This window comes from Euprymna scolopes, chromosome 4 (genome assembly GCF_053919585.1).
Source record: "Euprymna scolopes isolate OS-2025 chromosome 4, ASM5391958v1, whole genome shotgun sequence".
NCBI classification, from domain to species: domain Eukaryota; kingdom Metazoa; phylum Mollusca; class Cephalopoda; order Sepiida; family Sepiolidae; genus Euprymna; species Euprymna scolopes.
Window position 1 is genome coordinate 140,153,764 of NC_136485.1, and position 16,771 is coordinate 140,170,534.

Genomic DNA, 16,771 nt, shown 5'->3' on the forward strand with positions numbered 1-16,771 from the left:
ATGCTTGACAGTAATTGAAGAATATGAAAATTTAAGTTACAACCATTTGGTATACAAGTTTCTGATTTAAATTGTTAGTTTGAGATATCAATCAAGAGATTAAAAGGGGTGCATTTGGAGATTTTCCAACAAGGGAGACAACTGCAGAGAAAAATCAGGTTATAGTCAGCTAACATACTTCATAACTTCTGGTGTAGCACTACTGGAAGCGATGACGAGACAAATCAGTTCCTTCATTTTTATTGTTCTTTAGTATTTCTATTGTGAAGCGATTTATTGAAATAAAATATAACAGAAGAACATAACTGAAAAGTATACAATAAAAACTGACAAAATTATATAGATGAAAATAACACAACTAGCCTTTATTTGCGCTTTTAGTAACAAAATTTAAAAAATAAGTTTTTTATTTTATTTGAAATTTTATAAGAAATATATGTTTATAAAATGATAAAAATAAGTTGTCTTTTTGTTATTTTAAAAATAAGTTTTTTTTATTTGAATTTACATAATATATTTATAAAAGGATAAAAATAAAATTATTGAAATCAAAATAACAACATTTTAAACATCATAAAAAAAAATGTATCCAATACATAATATTCCCAAAATAGTTAAAAATATTTTTAAAAGTATTTTCAATAACTTAAAAAAATAAAAATTGAAATAAAACTAATTTCAATAATTCTTAATTAAAAGAGACCGAAAAAGTTTTCAATGATTATTAAATAAAAAAAATAAAGATAAAAAAAAACATAATACAAAAAGAGTACATGAGCAGGGGAGATATAGATGTAAGAGAAAAAAAAGCGAAGGAACTGATTTGCCTTGTCACCGTTTCTGGTAGCACTACGCCGGATGTTAGGAAGTATGTTAACTAACTATAACCAAACTTTGTATAGAGTGAACCACCCCACTCCCAAATGTCATCTACAGAGTTATTTATCAATAAAATTTACAATACTTTCTGCAATCCAATCATATTTGCTAGAAATAAACTTTAGTATACGTCTGACTTGTCCACCAAATTTCAGGCATAAATGTCCAACAGTTTTTTCTTTTATCACTGTTCATATATGGATATGGTATACAAAAATTGTCAATTACTCTGACACTCTCCTCTCTTGATACTCCCCTAATTTTGGCTATGGTAGTCTACTCAGTTCAGGAATAGTCTTGGGTTTGTTTTGATAGAGCTTGTCTTTGAGATAATCTTAATTAATAGATAATAATCGAGGGATGAGAGAGAGTAAAATGCAGTGAGTTTGAAACTCATTCAAGATCACACCTCATACTGATTAGATGATCACCAAGGTATGTCTTGCATATCATTAGATGGTAATGAAATAAAGACTGCTGGACATTCATGACTGAATCTAGGTGGATAAATCAAACAAAGACTGAAATTTATTTGCACTAAATATGGTTGGGTTGCAGAAATGATTGTGAATTTTATTAATGCTTCCATTGGTGGCATTCGTGTGTGTGTGTATGGGAGAGGGTACTTTAATGTATTTTGATATTTCCAAAAACTGTTTTTGTAAAAGACAAGTACCAAGTTTAGAATTTGCACCGAAATTATTCTAGCTGCTGGCATGAATGTGTTCAGCATGATAACATATTTGATATCACATCTTTCCAAATGTAAAAAAAATAAAAAAATGAATTCGGTACTCTGGTAAAATTGCACTACCAAATTGCTGGCTCCAAAAATGTTCGGTCGTGATGAAAAAGCATATCATATTAACCATGTGTTAAAGAAAAAATAAATAAAAATCAAAGCAAACACTGAGTTTTTTTTGTTTTTTTTTTTCGATAGGAAAGTTAAAATTAAAATTTAATTTTATTCTAGTTTAAATTGGTTTCAAAACCAGATTTTAGTCTGCAGCACAGAAACATTTGTATCAATATTGTTACATATTTCTGAGTGATATTCATATGAAGATGTCAGTGTCAAAATTCATAAAAAATACAATTTTATTAGCTCTAAGTTCAGGTCATAATATTACTAACAACATCTATGTCTGCCTTAAGTTTCCTCTTTGTTTATTTTTTTCTTGTGGTGTATAATTAATTTCATAAGCCAGTTTGCTTTTTTTGTTAAATATTGCCAAAAAGAAAAAAGACTGAGCATTTCTTTTTGGCCAGTAATTTGGCACCAAAATTTACCAAAGTATAAAAAATTCAAAATGGTCTGGGAATGATATCCGTTTCTATTAAAGAATCCAAAATAAGTTATATTTACTTCTTACAAAAAAAAAACAAAAAATGGCAATCACCCAATATTCGGTGGCATGCTAAACTCATTCATTTCAAATGCTAGTATAACCGCAGTGTTGAATCTACACTTGAGTAAAATATTCATGAATATTACTCACACTAATAATAAATAGAAAAAGTTTAGTTAAACATTCTGATTTTGCTAACATCGACAACATTATCTGCAAATCATTTGAAGTAGATTCCACTGTATACTATATACATACTTACATATATTCTTGCAGAATAAAAAATGAAATGAATAGGAAACTTATACGATTGCAGATATTTCCTCGTTCTGACTTTGTCTCTGCAACCAATGACAAAGACTATTTATGCCGACATAACTTAGAACAGCCGTGGCAGCAATTTGAACAAATTTCTGAAAAGCAGCAAGTTGAATTGATTTGGAAGTTCTCGTCCATGAAAGCAAGCAGGAGAACGAGAAGAAAAGGCTTAAAAACATCTGAAAATCAAAAAATCAGTTTATGTCAATCAAAAATTATCAAAGGTAAAATTAAATTTGCTTGCATACATATTGCGTATAGTACCAAGGATGTTCAGTATGAAAACTATATAAAAAGACTTTTTTTTTTCATTTGATTTTTATCCATTATGTAATGGCAATTTCTGTTTTTGTTTGAATAAAATTCAGAAATTACCACAGATATAGCAACAAATCATATTTTCTGCTCTTGTATTACTATGGCTAGATTTTCGTAAACAATTTGATGCTTGTGCATTATAATTGGATATAAAAAAAAAAAAATCATTTTAAGTAAAAACACTATCACATAATTTCATATGTAAAAATTAGTAAAATTTACATAAAAATTTTCCGCCTTTTTGAGAGTTAATCCAATTGTATACATGACAATCTTCAACAAATTACTCATTTCTATGTTATGAAGTTTTGTTGCTCTCAACCTTCGGGCCAAGATCACAGTGTAGTATCTGTTTTGATGCTACACTTCACCTTTCCGATTCTTGGTCAGTGGAGAAGTCCTTCCTGATGGAAACAGTTTTTATTTTTGTTTCTATCCAGAGTGCCTCTTTTTTGGGGAGCTAGATTTTCCCCACATTAAAAACCAACCTTGTGTCTAATTCTGCCCTCATGGGGAGGCAAGTAAACAGGAACATGCAATCGGATTTATAGACAATCTGACTGGGCAGACATCATGTTACCATAGCAACAGAGTCTGTCATTAACTCGACCATAACACTTTCTTATAATTTCTTGGAATTTTTCAGACACCGAATACGTGATAAGTATTTCAACTTAGCTTCATTATATCAACATTTGGAAAAACTTTGCCAAAAATTATTTAAAAACAAAAAGAAAAGAAAACATCTGCAAAAAACTTACCCTGATCAGCACCTCTCACCCTGGAAGCCAAACAAAAAAAAAAAAAAAAAAAAAGCCTGCATAGCTACAAGAAGGGGGGAAAAAAGCAAGCGTGCTCAAAAGCAAAATCAAAATTTAAAAAAAAAAAAAAAAAAAAAGCCTGAGATGAAATACCTATAAAATTATTTTGTCGAAATTTGCAAATCATACCTAGATAGAATTTAAGCTGATGAATCAAACTTTGTTTTAGACTAGCCAATTTTCATTTGTTATTACTATCCCATGTTATTGGCAATATTAATAACGTACTTCGATAGAATTGATTTTTAAAAAATTACTTAGTTCGAATCAGACAATCTATATTATAAAAATTTTTTTGACTAATCAAAAAGAAAAATGTATATCAACAAAGGGAATAACTAATATTTGAAGGGAAGAAAATGGTAATATAGGAATGAGGAGTACACAGGAGTTCTGATTCATTTCCATGCAATGGCAGTTACTCCTTAAAGTGAATTTTGTGTCTTTATCACCAATGATAGTGATGTTTCTGACAAAATGGCAACAATTTCTGGGTTGGAATCTGTCTCTGTCTATCTAATACTTATCTTTGACTAGTTTTTGACCTTAAAGTAGTAGGTTTTCTATTTTTTTAGCTTTTTACATTAAGCAGTTTCATACCATGTCTGAAGCAATTTCTATTAAAAACCATATATATTTATATACTAATAGCTATCAATATATCAATATAGATGTCTCTGTATTCACACAGACACACATGTACAAAGGGCTGTTTTTCGGGGGGGGGGTAAGTTAAAAATTTTAGTAGTATGCAAATGTCCTGGTCCCAACTTATAAATGCTAAAAAAGATAACGATAGAGACAGAGGCTATAAAAGAAAGCAACTGCTTCACTGAGTGGAGCAGCTCACCATCCATGGAAGGGCAAACCATATCACCGTTGTCAGCATGGGTGACAGAGAAGATAAGGCGTTGATCAGAAGAACTACGCTACTCACCAGAGAGCCAACCATGGAACCAATACGGTTGCTAAGAAAACTAATGTCTTTACAAGAAGTCTCACAACCGCTGCCAGTCATATGAAAGTTTTTAATCACCTGTGACAAATAAATAAAAACTATTTTAAATAGAGATTTATAACGGACATTGAAAATGGTAAAATACAATGTTGACAGTCCTGGAAATGATCGTACAGTTTATATTAGATTAATCTCAAGTTGAATACTTTCACAGGACAAGAATAAATAAAACATTAGAGAAATGATTCCTCTTTAATTAAAAAAAAAAATTAAAAAAAATTATATGTCAGCTTATACAAGTTCTAAGTCTGCAATAACACAGATTTAGATAAGTATCCCAAGAATTTAAACCTCTTGGAGGACATATATTAAACTAAATTGGAGGTGACAGTGGTTAATGACAAACTGATGACCAAGGTGTTCCAAGTTCAAATCCAGTTTGTTCCACAAAATCATGTTCACTTAGGATGTTGTCAACCCTCACGTGGTCCCTCCTATAAGTATCGGGGAAACCAATGCCAACAATAGAATCAGAATCTTTGGATTCATACATTATGATGAGTTAACTAAATAGAGTCCACATTACCCACCCTTACACCTAGCTGCTTTGTTCCAAATTCCTAATGCTTGGTTAATTAATTTCCGGGTTTACGCCACATAAGCAAATATATATATATTTTTATTATTCTTTATGTAAATACAGTCATATCTTGCTATGATGTACAGACCGCTTCAATCTAAATTGATCTCATCAGGCAAGAAGATTTAAAAATTCAAAAATTGAAGAGGGGTTCAAAACCATTTTCAATTTAAGAGGAGAGAAAATATATTTCGTCATGACTGACATGAAGCAAGGTTAATGATCTATATATATATATATAAAACAATGATGAAACAATACCTATTGTAGACATTTCTTTTTTTAAATAATTACGATTCCATTTATTGCAGGTAGAAAATCAGTTTCAAAGTATAAGTGACCATAAAAGATCTGCTGGGATTTGAACCCAGGATGCTGGTCTTCTAGTTTCATCTCAGTAGCTGTTACGCAGCTCAAATCCCTTCCCAATTTTAAATAGGAAATTATTATGAAAATCAAATTAACAAAAATATGCCAATAATAATTAAAAAAAAATAATTGGATAACTAACTTAGTTCACTTCTAACCTGTGAATAAAAGATGAGCGTAAAGATTTCATGAGTTCATGTACTTGGTAAATAGAGTAGGCCATTGGAAAACTATAAACTATTTGGTACGTTTAGATTTCAAGCACCCCAAAATAAACAACAACCAAAGGAACACTTTTTTAGTAACACCAAATGTTTTAACTTTTATTTCTGTTTGAGTTGAAAGGCTTTTATTACCATACAAAACAAACAGAAAAAGTGGTAAAGAAACAAATATATAACAAATGTCATGTGAAAGTTATTGAGTTTCGGGTTTCTATCAGTATTTCGTTTTATTTTCAGGTTATGAGTGATTATCAAATCTACCCAGATTTTGCGTCCGCCATCTTGTTCTCATTCTAAATTAGCAACTCAACACTACTTGTGTTTCAAACTAAAAAAAACGCTTTAAAATAAGTTAAAACACAAAAAAATTAGGTAGGTAGAAGAGTAACTTATCTTGCCTTTGGTAGCATTCATTTGTTATATATTTGTTTGTTTACCAAGTTTTCGATTTGCTGTCTATATGCTAAGTGGAATCTTAAACAGAAGAACACACTTTTATAAATTTTAGATCACAAGGTTTTATTAAGGTGCATATTCTTCTGTTTATAATTCAAATAAAACGGAAGTTTTAAAAAATCCGGTGTTACTGAAAAAGTGTCCTTTTGGTTGTCATTTATTTTGAGGTGCTTGAGATCTAAATGGTCGAAATAGTTTATAGTTTTCCATATGTTCCAAGTAATTTAATAAACATCTTGGGACAAAAAAGAAAAAAAAAAAGAAAAACACTACTCGGATTTTGCCATATTAAACTTTTATTAAGGACCATTTTCGTTTGTGTAGAAGGTAGATACAAATAAGCAGGTGTTGAACGCGGTGCCTTTGTGATGCTTATTCTGAATCTAAAAGGAAACAGTGGATATTTGGGAATTGGTAGATTACCTTCCTTAAGTCAACTGCAAACGAATGCTGTGGACAGACAAACAAGACGGCATCAAATAGATCTTCAGTGTTGAGACGTTCAAGAAATGTTTTCTTTAGACAGCATTCTGTACTCATTTTGTTTTCCTTGAGCCCGTCGCACACTTCATTGATCAAGTTGAGTAGAAACGGCTTCAACTTATTGTTGACCTTTTCTGACCAACCCCACAGGTAGATGTGCAGAATGTTTGTTGCTGTTCTGGCATCCAAACGCTGAAAGAAAAACAAAAATAAACAAGTTGATGCATATATTAAAGTATTTAATATAAAGTGACTAAAAAAGAATACTGCCTATGGAGTCATTAATAACATTATAAAATCTTTTTTACAGTCCACCATATTTGATACAAACAAGTTTCAGTCAAAAAAAAAAAAAAAAAAAAATTGCTCTGAAAGTTTCAGTTCAAAAAAACATTATTTTATCGATTTTAAAATTGCATCATTTTTTTCAAACCCGTGCCAACAAAAACAGCACATCGCCCAGACTTCGCTTTTACTTTAATGGACATTTTTTATCTCAAAAGGAGGCGAGAACACACGCATACACCTGCGATTAATATCAATAAAATGAGAGAATTTTTTCTTTCAATTTTGAAAGTCTCAGCTTCTAAATAAATAAATAAGTCTGGGTTCCTAAATAAATAAATAAATCTTAACTTCTATATGTATAAAGAGGTCACAGCTCCTAAAAAAATAAATAAATAATTTTATTAATTTAAAAAATTTTTTTTTTATTACATTCTCACCCCAAACAAGGCACATTGCCACTTTAATGTAGGGGGGGGGGGCTACTATCAGGGACATAAGCTACGGGGGTACTATGTGGGGAGTTGCCCTTTTCTCTTCCCTGCAACCTCTCTCCCACAGAAGAGACGTTGCGAGCCTATCTTTGTTTTATCGTTATTTCCATGGAAGGTGCTCGTCTGAGCTTCAATCTCTAGTCCCCCCTCGCAAATCAAACACCCGTCTAGCTGAAACCACTGTCCAAAATTTTCCCCACTCTTTATTTGTGCCTAAATCAAAACGTACATTCCATGAACAAAGCTTCTTTCTTAGAACTGCACGCTTGTGGAACTCTGTTCCGTCTGCCTGCTTCCCACTTGACTACAACCTGGATGTCTTCAAGTCCAACGTAAACAAATTCCTGATTAACCGCCCCCTTAAGTAGACATTTTTAGTAAATCCCCACACTAATGTACTGTACATGCAATAACCCTTATCCCTGAGTAGCTTCCAGGTCTTGATAAGTGGTGATCACCTTGTAAAAAATTAAAGAAAGAATTATGGATTTTATTAACAATTCCAAAGGTGGTAATTACACATAAAAAGAGAACTTGAATGTCTACTAGACACTATCCTCGAATGACTAAGGTGTCTCTGTCCAGGGGTTTGTCAGGACAACCTGGCATTAGGATAATTTTTGCTCTAAGTAAACCCTGACAAAATATTCAAAATTACATAGTATTCGAAACACAAATAAGATCTTCTCGTTATGGTTAATCCAAACTGGCTTTTACGAGAAAGGGTGCCCTTTCTCCAAGTAATGTTATATCAAGTAATAGCACAAAGCTGGATACTCCACCAGACAAAGTCAATTCTTGTCCTGGAATCCAGTAAGACCAAGAGACAACAAGAAAGGTATACAATAACATATTTAAATGGTCAACGGTGGGAGAAGAAAATTATGTTTCCGACTTCTATTACTAACTCAGTTTTTGAGATATAAAGGAGAACTTAAATGGAACATTTGAATATCTAGGTGTCTCATATAGGTATTAAGTGTTAGCACTGGGAAAATGGGGAGGGGCTTGATTTTTGAGAACTTTGAAGTAAAATAATAATAAAAAAATAAAATAATAAAAAATAAAATAATAAAAAATAAAATAATAAAAATAAAATAAAAAATAAAATAAAAAATAAAATAAAAAATAAAATAATAAAAATAAAATAATAAAAAAATAATATAATAAAAAATAAAAAATAAAATAATTAAAAATAAAATAATAAAAAAATGAAATAACATTTTTATTGTTATTTCATTTTTTTATTATTTTATTTTTAATTAAAAAAATAATTTAAAAAAATAAAATAATAAAAATAAAATAAAAAATAAAATAATAAAAAAAATAATAATAAAAAATAAAATAACAACAAAAAAAACAATAATTAAAAAATAAAATAATAATAAAAAATAAAATAACAATAAAAAAATAATAATTAAAAAAATAATAATTAAAAAAAAAAAAATGATAATAAAATTAAAAAAAAACACAGGATTATCCACTTACCTTTGCAGGATCTTCAACCAGTAATCCATGGATCAAATTTTTAATTACATCTGGTACAGTGTCTATGAAAGGAACAAAAATACATAAAATTACTTTTTTCTTAAATATTGAGTGCAATAATCCTCCAAATCTATTCTGAAAACAAATATCAGAAAGTTATCATACAAGGGGGTAGATAAAATTTCTCAACCATAATGAAGGCAATTCATCTAGGAGAAGGAAACTCTAGTGAAAAAAAAACAAACTCCAGATAGAAAATATTTGTTAATCCTGTAAGGCAATTTTCTAGTGATGGTGTTAAAATACCTGCTTCCAAGTTATGAATCAGCATGGAAGTTGTAAGGCTCATAAAACTGTCACGGGAGTGTGCGATCTGATCTAATCAGATATAGCAAATTCTAGAATGTTATATCAAGATTATGCGATCAGTCTACTAGACATCCGTAATGGTTGGATTATTTCTGGACATACAATGAATTTTTAAACGAATAAAAAAAATTACAAAAAAAAAAAAAAAATCACCTGGGAGTGGAGTAATTCTTCTCGTCTTCCAATTGAAATGATCAGAAATGCCAAAAATTTCGAATGCTAACACTCCAACTGCCCACAAATCAGCTTTGCTATAATCCAAAAACTGATCTTTTCCTGGACGAATATCAGATATCTGAAAGGAAAAGAACCACGGATAAGTGCGATACTGTTAGTAAAAGGCATGCAGGTACTTGTAGTTTAATCAAGACATTAAAAAATAAAAATATCGAAAAAAGGTTATATTGCACGTATCCGTTTTGGACTGAAGATCTCCGAAAAAAAAATTCATTTAATTTGATTGAGTAGTTTTGTTTTTTTTTTACAGTGGAAAAACATGTTTTTATGAGAGCACGTTGAAGTCAGCCATTATGGAAATTTTTAACACGCCACGGGGAGATAACTCCATGTAAAGCGCCGACACTCCCTCCCCATCTGTATTTCTAGCTTTTCTTCCTAAAAATCGAACCTTTTGCTCGCTCGGTATCATAACAAATTGTTTTTTCGCTGTACAAAAAAAAAATACTTGATGAAATTAAGTGAAATTTTTTTTCGGAGAACTTCGTTCCATAACGGATATGTACAATATAACCCTTTTTCAATATTTTCATTTTTTTAATGTATTGATTAAACTGTACAAGTACCGGCATGCATTCAGAACAACACAGTGATTGAAAAGTCACTCCCTATTTTAAAAATCTTGTCATTTATTTACAAATCATTTTTATTTATTTTTGTTTTTACAAAAAAATGGAAGTGTTCATTCAGCTATTCATTTTCCTGAGAGATGATTAGTTTGTGATACACATGAATGACTGCCTAGAAACCCTGATTTAACACCACAAGATTTGGGGGGGGGGGTAAAAAGAAAAAACAAAACAAGTTTACTCTTAGAAGCCAGTGACTTTAGAAAAACTCGAAGAACACCTTATGAGAAGTGAGTTTTGCAATTCCACAAAAGGTTCTAGGAAAATTAATTGATACTAGTGGGACCTGTGGAAATTCCACAGGGGACTCATTCATACGTAATATATTGATGTTGACATTCTGTAGATGTTCAGTGTAAATGGAGACGCTCTGATATTATTGTAGCTCTTTTGTTAAAACTGCAAAAGTATTTATCTAAGCTAGCACAAACGCCCGGTAAAGCCCGGTCGTAAAATATGTTTACATATATTTTAATTCTTGCAGATTTTATATATATTATTATAGAGTTAATGTTCCTATCGATTTTTATATATCATAAAGTTGCGAATTCAAAAATAAAAAAAAATATATCCATATTACTTGGGTGTATTAGCTTGAACCGAAAGCAAAATAAACGCATCGTCCCCCCAACAAATGACATAAGAACCTGAATAAAAGAACAAGTATTCAATATCATTCAGTGAAAAGAACAGGAGAAGTTTTTTTTCAGCCAACAAGAATTCATTATTTCTTCATAGTCCCACATCAAAAGATGTTCGCCCACACAATGTCAAGGAAGATCTACAAGGCAATCAGGCCATGATAACATACAAGTAGCATATGCAAGCAATATTTTTAAAATATCGACTCTTGATATAAGATCTTGAAGTACTTATCCAGTTTATAACCGAATCTCTGTAAACTTTGCATTAGCATCTTCCAGCAAGTTGTGTAAGCAACCGGAAGATGCCAATGCAAAGAATCCAATCAGCTGTCAGAAAGCAACAAGTTTCAATGAAAGTGGGAAAATCATTAAATCCAAAAAATTTAAAAACTGAAAACGATTTTGAACATGTTATGTCAATGTGAAATCTCACCCCTTTCCTCCACATCAAGAGTGGCTTTCTCTTTAGAAAGCCATTTTAAAAATAGGGAAGGGATGAGGTAATTAATCATCTGGCAGTCTTTGCTTCAACAGCTTCTTGCTGCTTATGTAACCTGCCAGATGATGCCGATACAAAGTTGTGGGAGATTGAGTCGTAAACTTGATAACTGTTGTGGGGTACAAATCACCCCTATTTCAGAACTAAGTGGAATCAACTAGTCCTATGAATACCCCTGGTTTCAGAGACTAAAGGGAGACATTCATACCATGTTTAACCGCATGCTACGAACACATTCCTCTCATACCACTTTAGTGGCTCCTATATTCTTTATGATAAATACATATTATATTTTATACACTTTACACTACTTGTGGTTTCTTTCATTTGTGACCCCCTAGCACGGGTCTACAACAATAACTACCAATCTTAATATCAACACTTTCTTTCAATCAATGAGCAATATTCACGTTACTAATAAAATATATTGTGTTGAAACACAAAAAGATTTTAAAAAAACAAAAAAAACAACAGCAACAACAAAAAAAAAAAACGTCAATTCAAAATTCAAGTCAAAATGAGAAAAGCAAAAAACCTCTGGAGCTCTGTGTTCAACATTTCCCTCCTTGCCGTAACCATCAATTTGATAAGGAATTTGTTGGTTTGTGTCTTCCAAGCAACAACCAAAATCTGTGATCACTAAATGAGGACAAATCTCTTCTGGAAAAAAAAAAAAAAAAAAAAAAAAAAAAAAAGAATTTTCTAAAATATATATAAAAAAAAATGTAGGTGCTTCTCTTTAGAAACAGAAAACTGCACAAAAACTTTATTATAAAATTTTATTATCATCCGTTAGGTTAAAAAAAGACTATGTCAAACTTTATTATAAAATTTTATTATCATCCGTTAGGTTAAAAAAAGACTATGTCAAACTTTATGCAAATCTGTTCAGTACTTTTGTTTTTAAATTATAAATCTCCATGCAAATTTAGAAAGCTACTCTTTCTTTGCTTGAATTATAGTTTGATTACGCCCCTTATCCACATATCTAACTAAGGCTGCTAACAGCTTTCACTGATAAAATGAAATTTTATGTTTTAAAAACAAAAATACTGGATGAATTTGGAGTAATTTTTGCAATAATGATAAAAGAATGAAGATTTAAATACAATTTTAAAAAATCTATCATTAGATAAAAACATAAAATCCGATAATTCTTCCCTCAAAATTTTATGTGATTCCTGAAAATAACCTTAACAAATGAGAAAATCTCCATTTTTATAGAAAAGTCACTTTGTGTGTGTGTGTGTGTGTGTGTGTGTGTGTGTGTGTATTCCTTCCTCATAGGTTCCGAAACGGCTGAGCTTATCTTTTGCAAATTTCACACAAAGGTAATTTATATGTCTGGTAGTGTTCTTGGATATGTTTTAAACAGAAATTCACCCGATAAGTATTGAAAATCGAAAAAATCCGATCTTAAAAATAATCTTTTCTCTCTTATAAATAAAAAAATAATTTTTACAGGGAAATATTTTACGTTACACTCGCCAAGGGAAATAATAAAATCTAAGCAAATCATTTCTTCTTGAAAAAAAGCAACAGATATATCATCATCTGAAGATATAGCTCAGTGGTAGAGCATTCGTCTACAGATCAAATGGTCCTCTATTCAAACCCAGGTGTACCTCACCATTTTATTTTAATTTTTTCTTATTAAGTACAATAAAGAGGTACCATTTAAAATCGACACAAATTATTTCTTCGTTTGCATATTTTAAAACTAAACATTAATCAGAAGTGACTTTTCCAGGGCATTCATCAATATTGCAAGTAAACACAGACGGAATTTGATGAATGACATTATTATTATTTTTAAAAAAATGCTTTGTGAATTAGTCCATCGGGCAAATTATTCATCGTAATATATAATAATCAATAGAGGATTGATTCTATAATAATACATACGCAATCTGCATAAATTAAAATATCATGTGTAAGCGTATTGTACAATCAGGCAACGCCCGGCGTCCAGCTAGTTAAGTTATATAAAAAAGAATAAGATAATGATATAAGATCTGGAAATGATAAAACTCAATGCATACCAAACCTGTTGACAGAAAAAAATCATACAAAGCCCAATTCATATTTAATTTGTTAATAAAAATAATTTATAAACCAAGAGTAATTCATGTCTGGCTTGTTAATTAGGGAAGGTAGGTCATCAGGAAAATTCTATCAATATCCAACCTGCTTACAGGAGGAGTCATAAAGAATGCCCAATTCATACCAGACCGAGAGGGATCATGAAAAATAATCCTATTCAAATCCAGCCTTTTAACAAGATAAAAGACAAAGAATGCCCAATTAATACCAGATTTGTCAACAAAGACAATCATAAGAAACTATCCATATCTAACCTATGAACAGGAGAAGTCAAAGAAAGCTCAATTCATACCAGACTTGTTAATAAGGGCAAACATAAAAAAAAAAAAAAGCTCTATCCATATCTATTTATGGACCGGGGGTTGGGGACAGGGAGATCTTAAAATATTGCAGTAAGAATTTGAGTGAAAAACACAATTCAACTGAGGTGTTTATGGTTGGAACACCTTTCAAAAGAAAATAGAATATTGCACAAAAATGTTTTATTTTCTCATCAGTTAAATTAAAAAAAAAAAAAAAAGACTGTATGCCAAAATTTCTGCAAATTCCTCCAGTATTTTTGATTAAAAAAAATAAATCCCTGTGCAAATTTGGAAAGCCATTCTTAAGATGGAGGAAAGGAGGGCTTTGTTAACTCATTCCTTGCTTGAATTAAAGTTGGAATTGTGTTCCTTGTTTACTGATTCTGCTGCTGATAAAACAAAAAATACCGGATAAATGAGTGTCATTTTTGGTGTACTGTCTTTTTTTTTTTTACCCTAATAGGTAAGTACACAATAAAGTTGTTTTCTTTAATAATTTTCTTTATTTAATTTTTACAATCTGTATTATATAATCTCTGTTAATGTGGAGAATCATCAATGCTTTCTGGCATATTTCTCGAGACATTTCATTGTTGCATTGCTTCCCTTGTTTTCTAGATGGTGATAGATGATTTGGCATCCCCGACGAAACATCTTGATATTATATTTTATAATTTGTAAAATTAACCTCCCCGATGAAAAATTTTCCAATAGATATTTTAACTGAGGAAATTTATCACATTCTTAGACAAATTATTATTATTATTATTATTATTATTATTATTATGCTTATTATTATTATTACTATTATTAGTAGTAGTAGTAGTAGAAGAAGTCTGGCATAAGAATGATATTTTTCTCTAAAAAAATGTTTATTTACTTTTAGGAATGCTTCACATAAGAAAGTTAACAGTTACAAGAAATAAATATTACACGTTTATTAAATAAAAAAATAACCATATTCAAAACTAGCTTCCACTGATAAAATGAAATTTTATATTTTTCAAACAAAAATACTGGATAAATTTTGAGTAATTTTTGTAATAATAATAATAATAATAAAAATTAAATGAAGATTTAAATACAATTTTTTTTAAAAATCTACCATTAGATAAAAATGGAACGCTGTTCCACTTATTTTCATATAAAATATTAATAATAAAAAATATTATAATGTTACATATTATATATTATAATAGATAATATCTCTTGAAAGATGTTTCGTCGGGGAGGCCAAATCATCTATCACTGGCTAGAAAACAGGGGAGGTCATGCAACAATGAAATGTCTTGACGAATTTGCCGGAAAGCAAAACTATCAGGTTCTATTAACTTGTCAACGTGTGGGGAATCATAAAAATTCATAGTAAGTGCAAAATAAAACTCACCTGAGTTATCTGTGGCTGGAACGCCTTCCAAAAGAATATTATTGGATTTGAGGTCTCTATGTGCGACACCATGACTACTTAAGTGAAGGATCCCTTCTAGCAATTGGGCAAAGAGCATGGTACGCACTTTCATTGACGGATTAGACTTGGAGAGATAATCCTTCAAAGTCATTTCATATCTGAACAGAAAAAAATAGACAAAGGGAGGTTTGCAAACAGAATCACAAAGAAAGAACGAGATTGATTAATAGTGAAAATAAAATTCTGCCTCTCGTGCAGTTTAACATCACCAAGCAAATTTAGAAAGCCATTCTTAACATGAAGAGGGTGTTAGAAAAGTTCTTGAGTTAGTTATTTCTAACACTTTTTTTTTGTTTATAGTAAAGAACAATCTTTTGTAGCAGAACAACGTTCTTTTTTGTTGAAGAAAATTAGATAGCTGAGGTGAGAAGTGTTTTCATTCTTTTTTGAGTTCCTCTCGTTCTTTTGGTAAATTTTTTGGAACTCTGCTCGTCCAAGGTTCTTTTTTTTAGTAAAAAAGGGCAATTTGCATAAAAACCCTTGTTAAGAATATTTCCAACAAGGGCTTTATTAACTCTTTCTTTGCATGAAGAGAACTCTCCGAATACAATTAATTTACTTGAAGATGCTAAACTTTTGTCATTTGATACACATCATGGAATTTTTTTTTATCATTTAAATTATTATTAATTTTAATTTTTTGATAAACTTATTATAACCCCCTTTTACTAGTATCTAGTAATAATATAAATTTAACATCACCAAGCAAATTTGGAAAGCCATTCTTAACATGAAGAGGGCTTTATTAACTCTTTCCTTGTGTGGACAGAACTTTCCTAAAATGAATACAATTAATTTGATTGAAGATGCTAAACAGCACTAATGCCAATTTTTTTATGAACAGAAAATAAAATAAATATCATTGTTTTTTGTTTTTTTTTACAAATACTTACATGAATGTTGTTTTTTTAAAATATACATATTTATTAAGAAAATATATATTCATATAATATGAATTTTTAGTTCTTCATTATCATGAATACTAAATTGGCCAAAGATTTTCAGTTTTCAGAAAAATAATTACCTCCTTTTTGTTGTGATTCAAACTCTCCAGTTTCTTTATTTTTTTTCCGCAAAACTCAATTTTTTGCGAATTATCTTCAAAAACTATTTCCATTATTAATCAATGTTCTACCTTATCATTTTTTGTAACTTTTGGATAAGTTCATTACTGTGACATGACAATTAAGTGTATATGATTGTTTTTTTTACCTGAAATTCAATATTTCAGTTTTCGAATTTCACTATTATAACAAAGAAGAAGCAATGTTTTCAATTAAAAATCTACTATTTTTAAATGTAATATACAGAAGGCAGTAAAATGCAGAGGTAACAGAAAGACAAAAACTGAAGCAGATGAAAAATAGTTTTATTAATACAACTACAAATATGTGTATATATATATATATATATATATATATATATTTTTTTTTTTTGC

At 30.1% G+C, this 16,771-nt stretch overlaps 1 protein-coding gene and 1 long non-coding RNA gene across 2 annotated transcripts in view; both read right to left on the minus strand.

The window, feature by feature from the left end:
• Window positions 1-2,041: 2,041 nt before the first annotated feature.
• On the minus strand, window positions 2,042-4,717 carry LOC145269497 (uncharacterized). Its single transcript, XR_013865073.1, has 2 exons — window positions 4,623-4,717; window positions 2,042-2,725 (listed from the first exon to the last, which is right to left on the minus strand). It is a non-coding gene; the product is annotated as an uncharacterized LOC145269497 (long non-coding RNA).
• A 1,893-nt stretch (window positions 4,718-6,610) lies between these two features.
• LOC145269507 (uncharacterized) overlaps window positions 6,611-16,771 on the minus strand; it is a 66,421-nt gene continuing 56,260 nt past the window's right edge. The window contains exons 12-16 of the mRNA XM_080125248.1: window positions 15,253-15,431; window positions 11,996-12,120; window positions 9,605-9,746; window positions 9,083-9,144; window positions 6,611-7,007 (exon numbers count right to left, since the gene is read on the minus strand). Coding sequence (XP_079981374.1) covers window positions 6,705-7,007; window positions 9,083-9,144; window positions 9,605-9,746; window positions 11,996-12,120; window positions 15,253-15,431 — 811 coding nt within the window. The 3' untranslated portion in view covers window positions 6,611-6,704. The remainder of the gene's footprint in view (window positions 7,008-9,082; window positions 9,145-9,604; window positions 9,747-11,995; window positions 12,121-15,252; window positions 15,432-16,771) is intronic.